The sequence below is a fragment of the Rhinoderma darwinii genome, chromosome 6, assembly GCF_050947455.1.
Source record: "Rhinoderma darwinii isolate aRhiDar2 chromosome 6, aRhiDar2.hap1, whole genome shotgun sequence".
Lineage (NCBI taxonomy): Eukaryota > Metazoa > Chordata > Amphibia > Anura > Rhinodermatidae > Rhinoderma > Rhinoderma darwinii.
Window position 1 is genome coordinate 2,805,825 of NC_134692.1, and position 14,532 is coordinate 2,820,356.

Genomic DNA, 14,532 nt, shown 5'->3' on the forward strand with positions numbered 1-14,532 from the left:
TTCTGCTGGTGGAGTCACTGTGTACATACATTACATATCCTGTACTGATCCTGAGTTACATCCTGTATTATACTCCAGAGCTGCACTCACTATTTTGCTGGTGGAGTCACTGTGTACATACATTACTTATCCTGAGTTACATCCTGTATTATACTCCAGAGCTGCACTCACTATTCTGCTGGTGGTCACTGTGTACATTACATTACTTTACTTATCCTGTACTGATCCTGAGTTATATCCTGTATTATACTCCAGAGCTGCACTCACTATTCTGCTGGTAGAGTCACTGTGTACATACATTACATTACATTACTTATCCTGTACTGATCCTGAGTTACATCCTGTATTATACTCCAGAGCTGCACTCACTATTCTGCTGGTGGAGTCACTGTGTACATACATTACTTATCCTGTACTGATCCTGAGTTATATCCTGTACTATACTCCAGAGCTGCACTCACTATTCTGCTGGTAGAGTCACTGTGTACATACATTACATTACTTATCCTGTACTGATCCTGAGTTACATCCTGTATTATACTCCAGAGCTGCACTCACTATTCTGCTGGTGGAGTCACTGTGTACATACATTACATTACTTATCCTGTACTGATCCGGAGTTACATCCTGTATTATACTCCAGAGCTGCACTCACTATTCTGCTGGTGGAGTCACTGTGTACATACATGACATTACTTATCCTGTACTGATCCTGAGTTATATCCTGTATTATACTCCAGAGCTGCACTCACTATTCTGCTGGTGGAGTCACTGTGTACATACATTACATTACTTATCCTGTACTGATCCTGAGTTATATCCTGTATTATACTCCAGAGCTGCACTCACTATTCTGCTGGTGGAGTCACTGTGTACATACATTACATTACTTATCCTGTACTGATCCTGAGTTATATCCTGTATTATACTCCAGAGCTGCACTCACTATTCTGCTGGTGGAGTCATTGTTACTATCTATATCTCTCTCCCGCACTGCTTTCAGATATAAGACCACTCGGTCCTGAGGTTTTGCACCCCTTCCCCACATAGGGTATAGCCGTAATTTTGACCCTTGTTTCTAACAGGTTTTTTTGTTTGTTTTTTTAAACTCGTTTTTTAGAAGAATCGTGGTATAAATGCAATCATACCATACACATAATACAGTATACAATTCAGAGATGAGCGAGAAACTTAACACCAACATTTCAAATAAGGAGAGATACATACGTGTATTCAGACATTTAACAGGAGTCCAGAGACCAAGAGGAAAAAAAAAAAAAGAGCAAAGACAAGTCAATACATGGTTTTATAAATTGTATAAAGCCAGAACCCAGTATGTTCAATTGTGTGTCAATGACCTACGGAGGTCACTATACCTGTGCGGGGTATACGGAGTCACACCATGCTTCCCATAGCCTATAGAATTTATCAATACATCCTCTCTGTCTATACATTATCCTCTCATACATAATGACAGAGTTCACCAGTGCTTTCCATTTAGCCTCGGGGGGGGGGGGTCATCAACCTTAAAGCAATAGTTTTCTGTGCCATAAACAATATTCCCGGAGGAATATTTTCAGATAATGGGGCCACTGGTCATCCTGGAGAAGACCAAACTAACTAACTGGGACATGCAGGATTCCAGCAGCTACCCCGACCACCCTTTCCCAAAAAGGAGATAACCGGACATGCCCAAATCATGTGCCAAAAGTCTGACCTAGGGTACCGGCACCTGTGGCATTCCGTGCTCGGGTATCTACCCATTTTATGCAATCTAACAGGAGTCCGGTAGCTTTGATGAACGCTTGATAATTGTATCATCCTATTGTTATCGGCTGGCGCCACACACAGCGGAGAGGATAGGCTCTCATCCCAGTCCCCGTCCGTAAGGTCAGGTATCTTTGTAGTCCATTTGTCTTTAATCTGCAGGGGTGCACTGGCTAATTTGGCCGTTATGAGAGATGTGTTTATGGCAGACGTCAAACCTCTGGGGCCTTGGGATCTAAAAACTCCTATCAGAGGAAGCCGTGTCAGTGGGGGGGGGGGATTGGGCTCCGAGCGTGGCGCAGTTGTAGGTATCGGTAAAAGGCAGTCCTGGGTATTGCAAATTCAGCCTGCATTTGTGTAAACGATTTAGGCCTCATTTACACGAGCGTATTATACGCGCGTGCGACGCGCGTGCTTTTCACGCATGTCGTACGCACCTATAATAGTCTATGGGGCTGTTTAGACGATGCGTGAATTTTGCGCTGCGTGAGTGCGTTGCGTAAAACTCACGACATGTTCTATATTCTTGCGTTTTTCACGCAACACGCACCCATTGACTTCAATGGGTGCGTGAAAACAACGCATGCCACACGGACAGTCCCGCGTTGCATGCGCGAAAATCACGCAAGAGCTGTCAAAAGGATGAATGTAAACAGAAAAGCACCATGTGCTTTTCTGGTTACAAACATCCAAACGGAGTGTCAAATTAGAGATGAGCGCACCGAACTTCACCGGGTTCGGCCGAACTCGTTTTGACCGAACCCGGCAAAAAAGGTTCGGGTACGCGACGTCAGGAGACAGTCACTGCCCACGGTGCTGAAAGACTTAAACTGTTTCAGCACCATGGACAGTGACTTTCGATCACAATATACATATACGTGTAAAAAAAAACAGAAGTTCGGACTTACCGATAAGTCCCGGCTCCTTCCTCCAGTCCGACCTCCCGGGATGACAATTCAGGCCAAGTGACAGCTGCAGCCAATCACAGGCCAAGCACAGGCTGCAGCCAATCACAGGCTGCACCGGTCTCATGGCCTGACGCGTCATCCTGGGAGGTGGGGCCGGATGACAAGAGAGGGACGCGTCACCAAGGCAACGGCCGGGAGACCGGACTGGAGGAAGCAGGCAGTTCATGGTAAGTGTGAACGTCTTTTTTTATTCACAGGTTGGTGTATATTGTGATCGGCATTCACTGTCGAGGGTGCTGAAAGAGTTACTGCCGATCAGTTAGCTCTTTCAGCACCTTGGACAGTGACGGGCGTCGACTACCTCATCTCTATGATGGCGGCTGCGTGAAAATCACGCAGCCGCGCATCATACACGGATGACACATGGAGCTGTCAAATGCCTTTTGCGCGCGCAAAACGCAGCGTTTTTTGCGCGCGCAAAACGCACACGCTCGTGTAAATCCGGCCTTAAGGATATCATCCGCCTACATATCCCCTACAGTGCACACCCCGTGCTGGATCCAGAAGGAGGGAGTCAAAGCCAAAGACTCCGACATCTGGGAGGAGAGGGTTAGACCATAGCGGCATATCAATTTGTACACCAGAGTGCCCATAAATGCTCTTCGCAGCCCTCCACACCTGGGACGCCACCCTATGAATGGGCAATACATTTTTAATTGTATGTCAGGGAGGGGTCATATGCAGATGGAACGCCAGATGATGATCCCTATTCGGCAAGGTCATGTTGGCGACCAATACTTTGATATCTTAGTTGCCCCGCCAAATAATAGAGGTAGAGACCTGGCACGGCTGCTCCTCCCAATGTCCTGGGACGCTGCAGAGTAGTTAGACTGAGCTTAGATCGATTGGAACCCCAAATAAATGCTGGGAATACGGCAAGTAACTGCTTGAAAAATGTTATATACGCCGGCGTCGCTGCACGCTCGAGGATATAGAGACACTTGGGAAGGACGAACATTTTAATAAAATCTATTCTGCCCATCACTGCTAGGGGAAGAGCGCGCCAGATCCTAAACTTAACCTTTACGTACTCCAGAAGCGGCAAAATATTAGTGGCATGATCATTCCCACGCTCCCGATTGATGATGATACCGAGGTATTTAAATGAGGAGACCACCCGTAAACCGTGTAGAGAGTCCGGCCACCCCTCCCCCTGTAATGGCAGAAAAACAAAAAGACGTAGTCCAGTTGACGTGAAGGACAGAGAACCTCCCAAATATCTCCAAAATAGTAATTGCCAGGGGTAGCGTTACCATCGGCTGGGACATGAGAAGTTCCATGTCGTCCGCACACAGGCCAATTCTATCCTCCCAGCCCCCCCTCCCCCAAACAGATCCCTTTGTTCTTACAGGTATTTAATGCAAAACATAAAGCAGAATTCCATGTTACAATAATAGAGACTGCGGCCATTAGATATTAAGGGTTTATTGGAGAGTCAGTGGCCCCCGCAGGGTGTAAAGACACGCCCCCGCAGGGTATAAAGACACGCCCCCGCAGGGTGTAAAGACACGCCCCCGCAGCACTGGACATGAAATGTTTACAGGACACAAGTGATATTAATGGCGGTTTCCTTCTTCCCGCTCACATGGACACATAATTCTCCTGCAAGATCTTCACGAGCAGACAGGAGAGCACGATCCCGAGAATCTGGAGAGAGAAGACGACACGGACGTCAGGAGAAAGGACGATACGGGGGGGTAGAGGTAGTAGTTACACCTGGAGCCCCCCCAACAGCCCCTCTCCCACATAAGAAGATGCCAGTATAAGGCCCTGTTCACGCTGGGTTTTTTTTTTACGCGGAAAACGTGCCAAAAAATGGCCTGAAATACCTCCCATTGATTTCAATGCGAGGCGGATGCGTTATTTCTTACCGCGAGCGGTAAAAAAGAAAATCGCTCACGGTAATATGAAGAGACATGCCCTATCTTCGGCCATTTACGCCTCGGACATCCCATTGACATCAATGGGAGGCAGAGACAGTGTATTTCGCTGCGTTTTTGCCCGTGGCACTCAATGGGCGCGAGCAAAAAAGCTGCGTGCAGGCAGATGAAACAAAACGGATCCAAATGGAATTTTGAAGCCAAATTTTCTGCCTGAAAAAAACTCTGTGTGAACTTATACACAGAAGGGGCCAGTTGCAGATTTTGGATTGGGGGCATGTGGAAGATCAGCCGGTGACTTACCGCACATAATACAGAGCTCCCGTTACCTGTGTGAACCCCAGACCGACGCCCACTGCGCCAATAACGTCAAAGTGTTCAGCTATCCACGTCTTCATCTTCAGCACGCAGCCCTGCGCAACAAACAGCATTCTGAGTAACATTTCACTTACATTGTACCGATCCTGAATTACATCATATGTTATACTCCAGTCACATCCAGAGCTGCATTGATGTTAATGGAGCTAAACTGCAATACCACACACGGCCTGTGCACAGGTGTGGCACTGTTTTGGTAACCCTGGACAACCTGCCTGTTATATTCCAGCAGCCACTTATCCCCTTGGCTGCCAGCGATTGGCCAGAGTCACATGTCCAGTATCAAATTCTTTCCCATTAACTTTCAAGCTGTCGGACCTCACCGCTGCCCCCTGTTGGGTCAGTGTCCACAGAACATGCCCGGCTCATTTGTATCCTGAACAGAACTGCACAGTTGTATGATGCAAAATACATCTCCCAGAATGCAATGCAGCAGAGGCCTGTGCATCACAGGTACATTGGATAGGGATGTGCCGACAGTCCTGACATATCAAACAACAAAATGTAGATTTGTGAGTGCAGCTCTGGATGTGGCTAAAGTAGAAGAGGAGGTAAATTTAATCTTAACAGAAAATAAAAAAAGTTAGAAAGTTGTAGAAATTATTATAAGAGACTTTGTACATAAATTCCTTTTCAAGACTTGTGAATGTACAAAGTTTCCATTAATTGACAGCAAGCAGAAGATGAAAGCTACTGACCGAACATCTGAGGACTCGCTACAATCCGATCAGATAAAATGTATCAGTCTGGAGTCCACGCTGTTTAGAGGATGATCTAGACCTGATACATTGGAACAAGACCTCAGCTGTGAGGAGTGTTTGGTCAGGACGGGTTTTCAGCCTCTGGATGTAAGCAATATATCGGTCACCGGCAGCAAGCACAGATGTTGAAAATGGTGCGGAATTGAACCACATGCACGGCCACCGCTCCTTTCTCGGTCTAGATGTGGCGTTAATGTCGGATATGACAAACGTCCAGGTATTTTTTAGAAGCCGCCATTCATTACTAGGCTCTGTTCACACACAAACATGTCTGAAAATACGGAGAGGTTTGCAAAGGAAAACAGCTCCGGATTTTCAGACTTTAAGCCACTCGCGTTGTTCGCTGCGTTTTTTACGGCCGTTTTTGGAGCGGTTTTTCTATTGAGTCAATGATCATGACATGCACTTTTTCGTGGCTTGAAAAATTGGAAGCAGAATAACGGTCCGATTTTTTCGCGGCCGTGTTTATAGCCGTTTTTCTGAAAGTTTACGGCCCGAAAAACATCTGAAAACACTGTGTGAACATATCCTAACGCCTCCCGAGGTGTAATAATCGCCAGGTATAACGGACGGTCAATGACAGAGTGATCAGGATTATTGGTGAATATTTTGGCGCTCGCTTGTGCAACGATCTGGTAATTTCAGAGGTCGCCATCAGACGATGACTACATTTGGCCGTGTCCAGGATCACTCAGCGCCGTCATGGCGGCCTCCTTACCTCTTGGTACAGCCTCTCGCTGTGCTCCACGGCGTCCTCCCCACACTTCTGCTGAACGATCCTGCAACAACTGCTGGGAACCGAGTCACGAAAGAGTCCGGAGGAGACGTTAAACCAGTCCGTAAAATTCTGCGCTCCACAGCACTGGAACTACAAGAAGGAGGAGACATTTATAGGGGAGACCGGGGGCGAAATAAACAATCCTCTCCCTGTATCGGGTGTATGAGCCCCTCCCCCGCACGTCTGTGGTCTCTACATTGTAGCAGCTTGTGGATGTTTTCTCTGACAACTATTTTCCCATGCCAGTAAGGTGTCAGACTCCGCCCCCTAGTATTCGCCTTTCCCAACACCATTACCAGGTGCAGTCATGTGACTACTTAGCTCCGCCCAAGATAAGGTTTTAGAAAATGGCAGCACAAAAAAACAAAACCACAATGCATCATGGGAGAACATAAAAAAGTAAGGGATTTATTAATCTCATAATAACTGGTCTCATATAGGGAGGGGGGGGGGGTCACCAGCGTGATGGGACCGGATGATGGGAGTGCTCCTTTAAGGGAATATTCTTGACGCCTGTTGTATGGGATTTCTCCGGCACATATTGTACTTTGTGCACGATAATAAACGGTGCCCCCTCCCCCAATGCAGATTGTACCCCCAGGAGATGTAAGCGGGCGCGGTGGCTTCCACATGAGGGTAACAGGTCAGTAATTGCCTTGTAGTGGATGAAACCGCATCAAAGTCCTGGCAGGAACACCGCGGCTCCGCGCCATTTGGCAGAACTTTCTCTAAAGGGAAAACGGCTGCAGAACCAAAACCAATCAATGACCGGAATCTTACTGGAAGCCGGGACCCCCAGCAATGTACAGCGGGGGAGGGGGGGGTCCAGGACCTGGTGACCTCTGACCAATGACGGGGCATCTCATCAGGGCAGAGATTCTATGTGACCCTAGAAGAGACGGAACAGGACGGGTATATACCAGCTCCCCGCAGACAATGATATATGGGGGGGGCACAGGACGGGTATATACCAGCTCCCTGCAGACAATGATATATGGGAGGCACAGGACGGGTATATACCAGCTCCCCGCAGACCATGATATATGGGGGGCACAGGACGGGTATATACCAGCTCCCCACAGACAATGATATATGGGGGGGGCACAGGACGGGTATATACCTGCTCCCCACAGACAATGATATATGGGGGGGGCACAGGACGGGTATATACCAGCTCCCTGCAGACAATGATATATGGGAGGCACAGGACGGGTATATACCAGCTCCCCGCAGACCATGATATATGGGGGGCACAGGACGTGTCTATACCAGCTCCCCGCAGACAATGATATATGGGGGGCACAGGACGGGTATATACCAGCTCCCCGCAGACCATGATATATGGGGGGCACAGGACGGGTATATACCTGCTCCCTGCAGACAATGATATATGGGGGGCACAGGACGGGTATATACCTGCTCCCTGCAGACAATGATATATGGGGGGGGCACAGGACGGGTATATACCTGCTCCCCACAGACAATGATATATGGGGGGGGCACAGGACGGGTATATACCAGCTCCCCACAGACAATGATATATGGGAGGCACAGGACGGGTATATACCAGCTCCCCGCAGACAATGATATATGGGGGGCACAGGACGGGTATATACCAGCTCCCCGCAGACCATGATATATGGGGGGCACAGGACGGGTATATACCAGCTCCCCGCAGACAATGATATATGGGGGGCACAGGACGGGTATATACCAGCTCCCCGCAGACCATGATATATGGGGGGCACAGGACGGGTATATACCTGCTCCCTGCAGACAATGATATATGGGGGGCACAGGACGGGTATATACCTGCTCCCTGCAGACAATGATATATGGGGGGCACAGGGTATAACATCGGTGGATCGGTGTGTCGCCTTTTTCTGATATGAAGTAAATTTGATCCCATTTTCTAGGATTTGTACGAGAAGAGACACTTAGAAAGTCCCTATTACACGGGGCGATTATCGGGCAGATCATTAGATCACAGAGCGCTCGTTGCCGGTAATTTCCCTGTGTAAACAGATCAGCGATCACCAGATCAACGAGGAAACGCTCAATCACCTGCCGGTCGTATTAATAAAGTAAAATATTCTGGTTGTCGGCGGCGCTTCTCGGTGTGTGAACAGGAGACGCGCCACCGACATGATGAGAATGGGACGAGGGATCGGAGTAACGAGCGCTGATCCCCATCCACAGCTCCGTGTGATGGGAGCAAACCAGTGCCGATCAATGACTTCTCACTGATCGGCGCTCGCTGCGCTGTGCGGGGTATTAGGGGCTTAAGAAGAAACCTGCAGGACGCGATATAAGAAGGTGAAGTCTATTAGAAAGTTGCAGAAGTTTTCGTTATCCAATATTTGCAGGAGACGGGATCGGCCCTTTCGGTCGCCATGTTGGAAGATGTATATTAGCTGGGCTCCTCATGGGTGGGGCAATGAACGCACGGCTTCCCTGTGAGACCCCAAATGTTAGCAGACTGATAACACCACAGCTATAGGGGTACAGAAGCCGCAGTCACCCCGGAGGGCCGCCATGATGTGGGGGAGGGGACACTCACCTCCTGCTGCACCCCGTCCACCCCTCGGGTGATCTGCTTCTCCGCCCCGTACTTGTTCAGCACCCTCAGAAATCCATTCAGCACATTACGTTGCAGCTGCAGCAGAAATAAAGCAGAACATTTACTGATCCCGAGATTCCAAGGAGTCGCCCAAAACCCACACCATTAACCCTTAGGGTGCAGTCACGCGAGGACGATTTTGGTAAAGGAATTTCTGCAACTCATAATCAGTGACTTTCACATGAACGCAGCTTTTTCCACAGCAGGTGCCGGGATTTCTATCAATTCCATTCAGATAAATGAGACACAGAAGTTTCTGCAACAAAACCTGCCGTGTGTGAACAGTGTTCCTACAGACACCAGACTGCACCGGAGCTCCGCAGTCACACTCACCTTCACAGGGCGAGATCTGAGAGAATTGATGTGGTCCCTAATGAGTCACTTTACTCACCTTGTCTCTGTAGGAATAGGCCGACATCCCAACTATAATCTCCACAGCGAAAACCAAAAGCATAATCCCTGTGAACTAAGAGAAGGACGAAGTCACATGATGCTGGGGAGAGGGGGGACAGTCTACATATGGTACATGTATTCTGATGTCATTGGACGGAGCAACTCATCTTCCATTGACACGGATTTATATCCTGTATTATACACCAGAGCTGCACTCACTATTCTGCTGGTGGAGTCACTGTGTACATACATTACATTACTTATCCTGTACTGATCCTGCGTTATATCCTGTATTATACTGCAGAGCTGCACTCACTATTCTGCTGGTGGAGTCACTGTGTACATACATACATTACTTATCCTGTACTTATCCTGAGTTACATCCTGTATTATACTCCAGAGCTGCACTCACTATTCTGCTGGTGGAGTCACTGTGTACATTACATTACTTATCCTGTACTTATCCTGAGTTACATCCTGTATTATACTCCAGAGCTGTACTCACTATTCTGCTGGAGAGTCACTGTGTACATACATTACATTACTTATCCTGTACTGATCCTGAGTTATATCCTGTATTATACTCCAGAGCTGCACTCACTATTCTGCTGGTGGAGTCACTGTGTACTTACATTACATTACTTATCCCGTACTGATCCTGAGTTATATCCTGTATTATACTCCAGAGCTGCACTCACTATTCTTCTGGTGGAGTCACTGTGTACATACATTACATTACTTATCCTGTACTGATCCTGAGTTATATCCTGTATTATACTCCAGAGCTGCACTCACTATTCTTCTGGTGGAGTCACTGTGTACATACATTACATTACTTATCCTGTACTGATCCTGAGTTATATCCTGTATTATACTCCAGAGCTGCACTCACTATTCTGCTGGTGGAGTTACTGTGCACATACATTAAATTACTTATCCTGTACTGATCCGGAGTTACATCCTGTATTATACTCCAGAGCCACACTCACTATTCTGCTGGTGGAGTCACTGTGTACATACATAACATTACTTATCCTGTACTGATCCTGAGTTACATCCTGTATTATACTCCAGAGCTGCACTCACTATTCTGCTGGTGGAGTCACTGTGTACATACATAACATTACTTATCCTGTACTGATCCTGAGTTATATCCTGTATTATACTCCAGAGCTGCACTCACTATTCTGCTGGTGGAGTCACTGTGTACATACATTACATTACTTATCCTGTACTGATCCTGAGTTATATCCTGTATTATACTCCAGAGCTGCACTCACTATTCTGCTGGAGGAGTCACTGTGTACATACATACATTACTTATCCTGTACTGATCCTGAGTTACATCTTGTATTATACTCCAGAGCTGCACTCACTATTCTGCTGGAGGAGTCACTGTGTACATACATACATTACTTATCCTGTACTGATCCTGAGTTACATCCTGAATTATACTCCAGAGCTGAACTCACTATTCTGCAGGTTGCGGAGCTGACACCTGCCAGCATCCCCTGCTTGTCCAGCGCCTGCATAGCCTTTGCTCTTGGGATTTGCATTCTGGGAAGGGTCATCTGCAGCTCTGGCTGTAACTCAGGATCAGTAGAACCACAAACATTTCAGGCAGCGGAGGTTTCATACAATTTTGATCAGGACGTGGTTTTCCTTGATTGCAGCCACAGCTCCAAAACCGGACAGGAAAAAGATGATCATTCCCACAATAGTCAGGACCATGGGGGCTCCGGACGAGGTCTCCGCCACAACAATGGAAACATCCGACAACTTCATCTGTACTGAGGCTCCGACACAAATCAGCACAACGCCGGTCACCTGAGGGAGGAAACGCACGACACGTCATCCGAGGAGCATCTGGAGAACCGAGCCCAAGACTCCGCTACACAAGCCTGCCGCACGTACGTAACCCAACACAAAGTACATCAGAACATTAAGAACTCACCATCTCTGCTTGCGGTCAGTGAATGGGTACAATCTTGTTAGCATCACGTGGCTGAAGACCCATCCTAACCTAAACTTCTCAGAGCTGAGGGTCTGTTACAATTGTATCCAGTCTAGACAAACACATCAGCAGCACAAATCTCTCTCATGTCTACAACTTGTTACAATGTATCGGTGCATGTAAGACAGATCAGTCTGCAGTCCTAACAAGTTGTTTTTTTATTACATACAAAAGGAAAGGTCCAATCAGACGTTGCGGTGCTTGGTTTTTACTGCACCTCAATGTCTGAATGGACCCAAATTGTCCCAAACCTGCAAACACACGATCACTGGTGCGATCTACGATGGGAAGTGAAGCCTCATCAGCCCCATGTAAACCCCGCCCCAGGGGTCATCGCCGGGACACGACCTGCAGCCCCAAACAAATCCTCTCACCCAGAAGAACAGGATGACGCAGAAGAGTCCGGCCTTGATACACACGAGCTTGTCCGGGGATTCTGGCTTCATCTCTGCGGATCTCAGACCGGATACCACCTTGTCTCAAGAGCTGACACTCAGCTGATCACTGACTGGAGGGAGGAGACCGTTCTTCAGGAGTCACCATGTGTCTTTACTAACGAGTCTTTAATTAATTAGGTGAATGTGTTAACCTCCTGTGTTCTGGGGAGATTCAAAAGCCGGCCAGCATGGGTATAGTCACACGGCGCGCCGAAACCGCATCAAAACCGTATCTGATACACAGGGCGCTTTACCGCGACTTTGTGCGTTTTTGGATGTGGTTGCAGCAATGTGGAGAATTTACTAAGCTCCATGAGTTACAATTCTGGCTCAACTCGCACACAAAAAACGGTGTACATGACTTGCGCCAGATTTATTACACAATTTACGCGCCTCGCTAGACAATTTTGGAAAGTGGATGTGGCTTAAATTGCACCAAAATTTGAGCACAAAACATTGGTCTGAAGTTATCCATCCGAGAGGTGATGTCAGGAGGAGAAAATGTCCAACAAGATGCGCCAAATTATTATACAGCGTGCGCCACTGTGATAAATGTGGCGCATCCTCTGCCTGGTCCGGTTCTAAACTGTCTAAATGTAATACTGTAATAATAAATCAGCCCCGATATGTCACATGTTATATATTATACGGTATTCGTCACATTATATGGTATACGGTATTCGTCACATTATATGGTATACGGTATTCGTCACATTATATGGTATTTTGCACTTATTATACGCTATTTGTCACGTTATATGTTATGTTATATATCATACAGTATTTGTCACATGTTATAGGTTATATGTAATATTTTATACGTTATGTCCCGTTATATGTCCCTAACTGCGCGGACCACAGGCTGCGGTGCAGAATTTCCCCTCCGCAGCAGCTCATGACGTTGCGGAGAAGAAGCGGAATGTCACTGCGGATTTCACCCGTTGCAATGTAAAAACTGAAATCTGTGGCGTCCGCTGTGATATCTGCAACGTCTGAATTACCTGTCAAATATGCAAATGTTGCTGCAGATTCGTTGTGTAAATGCCCCAAATCTGCACCAACATTTGCAGCGGAAAAATTCTGCCACGTCTGAACATGGCCTAACATTAGTTGTTTGTATTGTGATTTTTTTATGTGTTTTTATGCCGTAATGTTCATAATTGCACCAAACCAGCGGCGTTTTTTTACAAAAATGCAACAAAAACTAAATGTGAACGCACCCTTACACCCGGCACTGTACAGTCATCAGATGGAGAAATAATTAACTGCCCCCCCCCCCCCCCTGCGTTATATGAGCTCAGCTAAGCTGTTAGGGGAGGTTGTCTGTCCACAAGCTTGCTGACTGTTTCCAATAACAACCAGCAGACATGAGTGCAGATATGGGCTAGGCTGTTTTATTAACATTTGTTGTGACAAATGTAACGACTGCACGTCCCTCCTGTGATAAATCTGTCACAACATACAACACTGCAATAACTTTCACACTGACTAACAAGACTCCACTTTTTCTACGCTAAACTTTGTGAAGAGAAGACGCAACTTTTTGCTCTCCTTTGTAGCTTTTTAGAAAAGTCTCATCTCATAAATGTATTTAAATCCCGGCCAAGTGATAAGACACGACCAATTTACACTTCACTGTTACAAACTGATGCGCGTGGTGCAAATAGTGAATAAATATGTCAGACAAATACACTGAGAAACGTGGGCCATATATAATACAGGAAACTCAGGATCAGTACAGGATAAGTAATGTAATGTATGTACACAGTGACTCCACCAGCAGAATAGTGAGTGCAGCTCTGGAGTATAATACAGGATATAACTCAGGATCAGTACAGGATAAGTAATGTAATGTATGTACACAGTGACTCCACCAGCAGAATAGTGAGTGCAGCTCTGGAGTATAATACAGAATGTAACTCAGGATCAGTACAGGATAAGTAATGTAATGTATGTACACAGTGACTCCACCAGCAGAATAGTGAGTGCAGCTCTGGAGTATAATACAGGATATAACTCAGGATCAGTACAGGATAAGTAATGTAATGTATGTACACAGTGACTCCACCAGCAGAATAGTGAGTGCAGCTCTGGAGTATAATACAGGAAACTCAGGATCAGTACAGGATAAGTAATGTAATGTATGTACATAGTGACTCCACCAGCACAATAGTGAGTGCAGCTCTGGAGTATAATACAGGATGTAACTCAGGATCAGTACAGGATAAGTAATGTAATGTATGTACACAGTGACTCCACCAGCAGAATAGTGAGTGCAGCTCTGGAGTATAATACAGGATGTAACTCAGGATCAGTACAGGATAAGTAATGTAATGTATGTACGCAGTAACTCCACCAGCAGAATAGTGAATGCAGCTCTGGAGTATAATACAGGATATAACTCAGGATCAGTACAGGATAAGTAATGTAATGTATGTACACAGTGACTCCACCAGCAGAATAGTGAGTGCAGCTCTGGAGTATAATACAGGAAACTCCGGATCAGTACAGGATAAGTAATGTAATGTATGTACAT

General features: G+C 46.6%; 1 protein-coding gene across 1 annotated transcript; it reads right to left on the bottom strand.

The window, feature by feature from the left end:
• Nucleotides 1-4,181: 4,181 nt before the first annotated feature.
• Nucleotides 4,182-12,005, bottom strand: LOC142656148 (CD63 antigen-like). Its single transcript, XM_075831041.1, has 7 exons — nt 11,934-12,005; nt 11,184-11,372; nt 9,544-9,618; nt 9,093-9,188; nt 6,473-6,622; nt 4,945-5,028; nt 4,182-4,382 (listed from the first exon to the last, which is right to left on the bottom strand). Exons 1-7 carry the CDS (start codon nt 12,003-12,005, stop codon nt 4,317-4,319), a joined length of 732 nt encoding a protein of 243 aa, XP_075687156.1. The 3' UTR covers nt 4,182-4,316.
• Between the last annotated feature and the right edge of the window lie 2,527 nt (nt 12,006-14,532).

Bases quoted from the DNA above. Each gene is read 5' to 3' on its own strand.
- LOC142656148 (XM_075831041.1), bottom strand. From the start codon at position 12,005: ATGAAGCCAGAATCCCCGGACAAGCTCGTGTGTATCAAGGCCGGACTC. The intron at 6,623-9,092 runs GTGAGTGTCCCC...TCCTTCTTGTAG, and splicing joins TGGACGGGGTGCAGCAGGAG to TTCCAGTGCTGTGGAGCGCA. The intron at 5,029-6,472 runs GTAAGGAGGCCG...TTTGTTGCGCAG, and splicing joins GCGAGAGGCTGTACCAAGAG to GGCTGCGTGCTGAAGATGAA.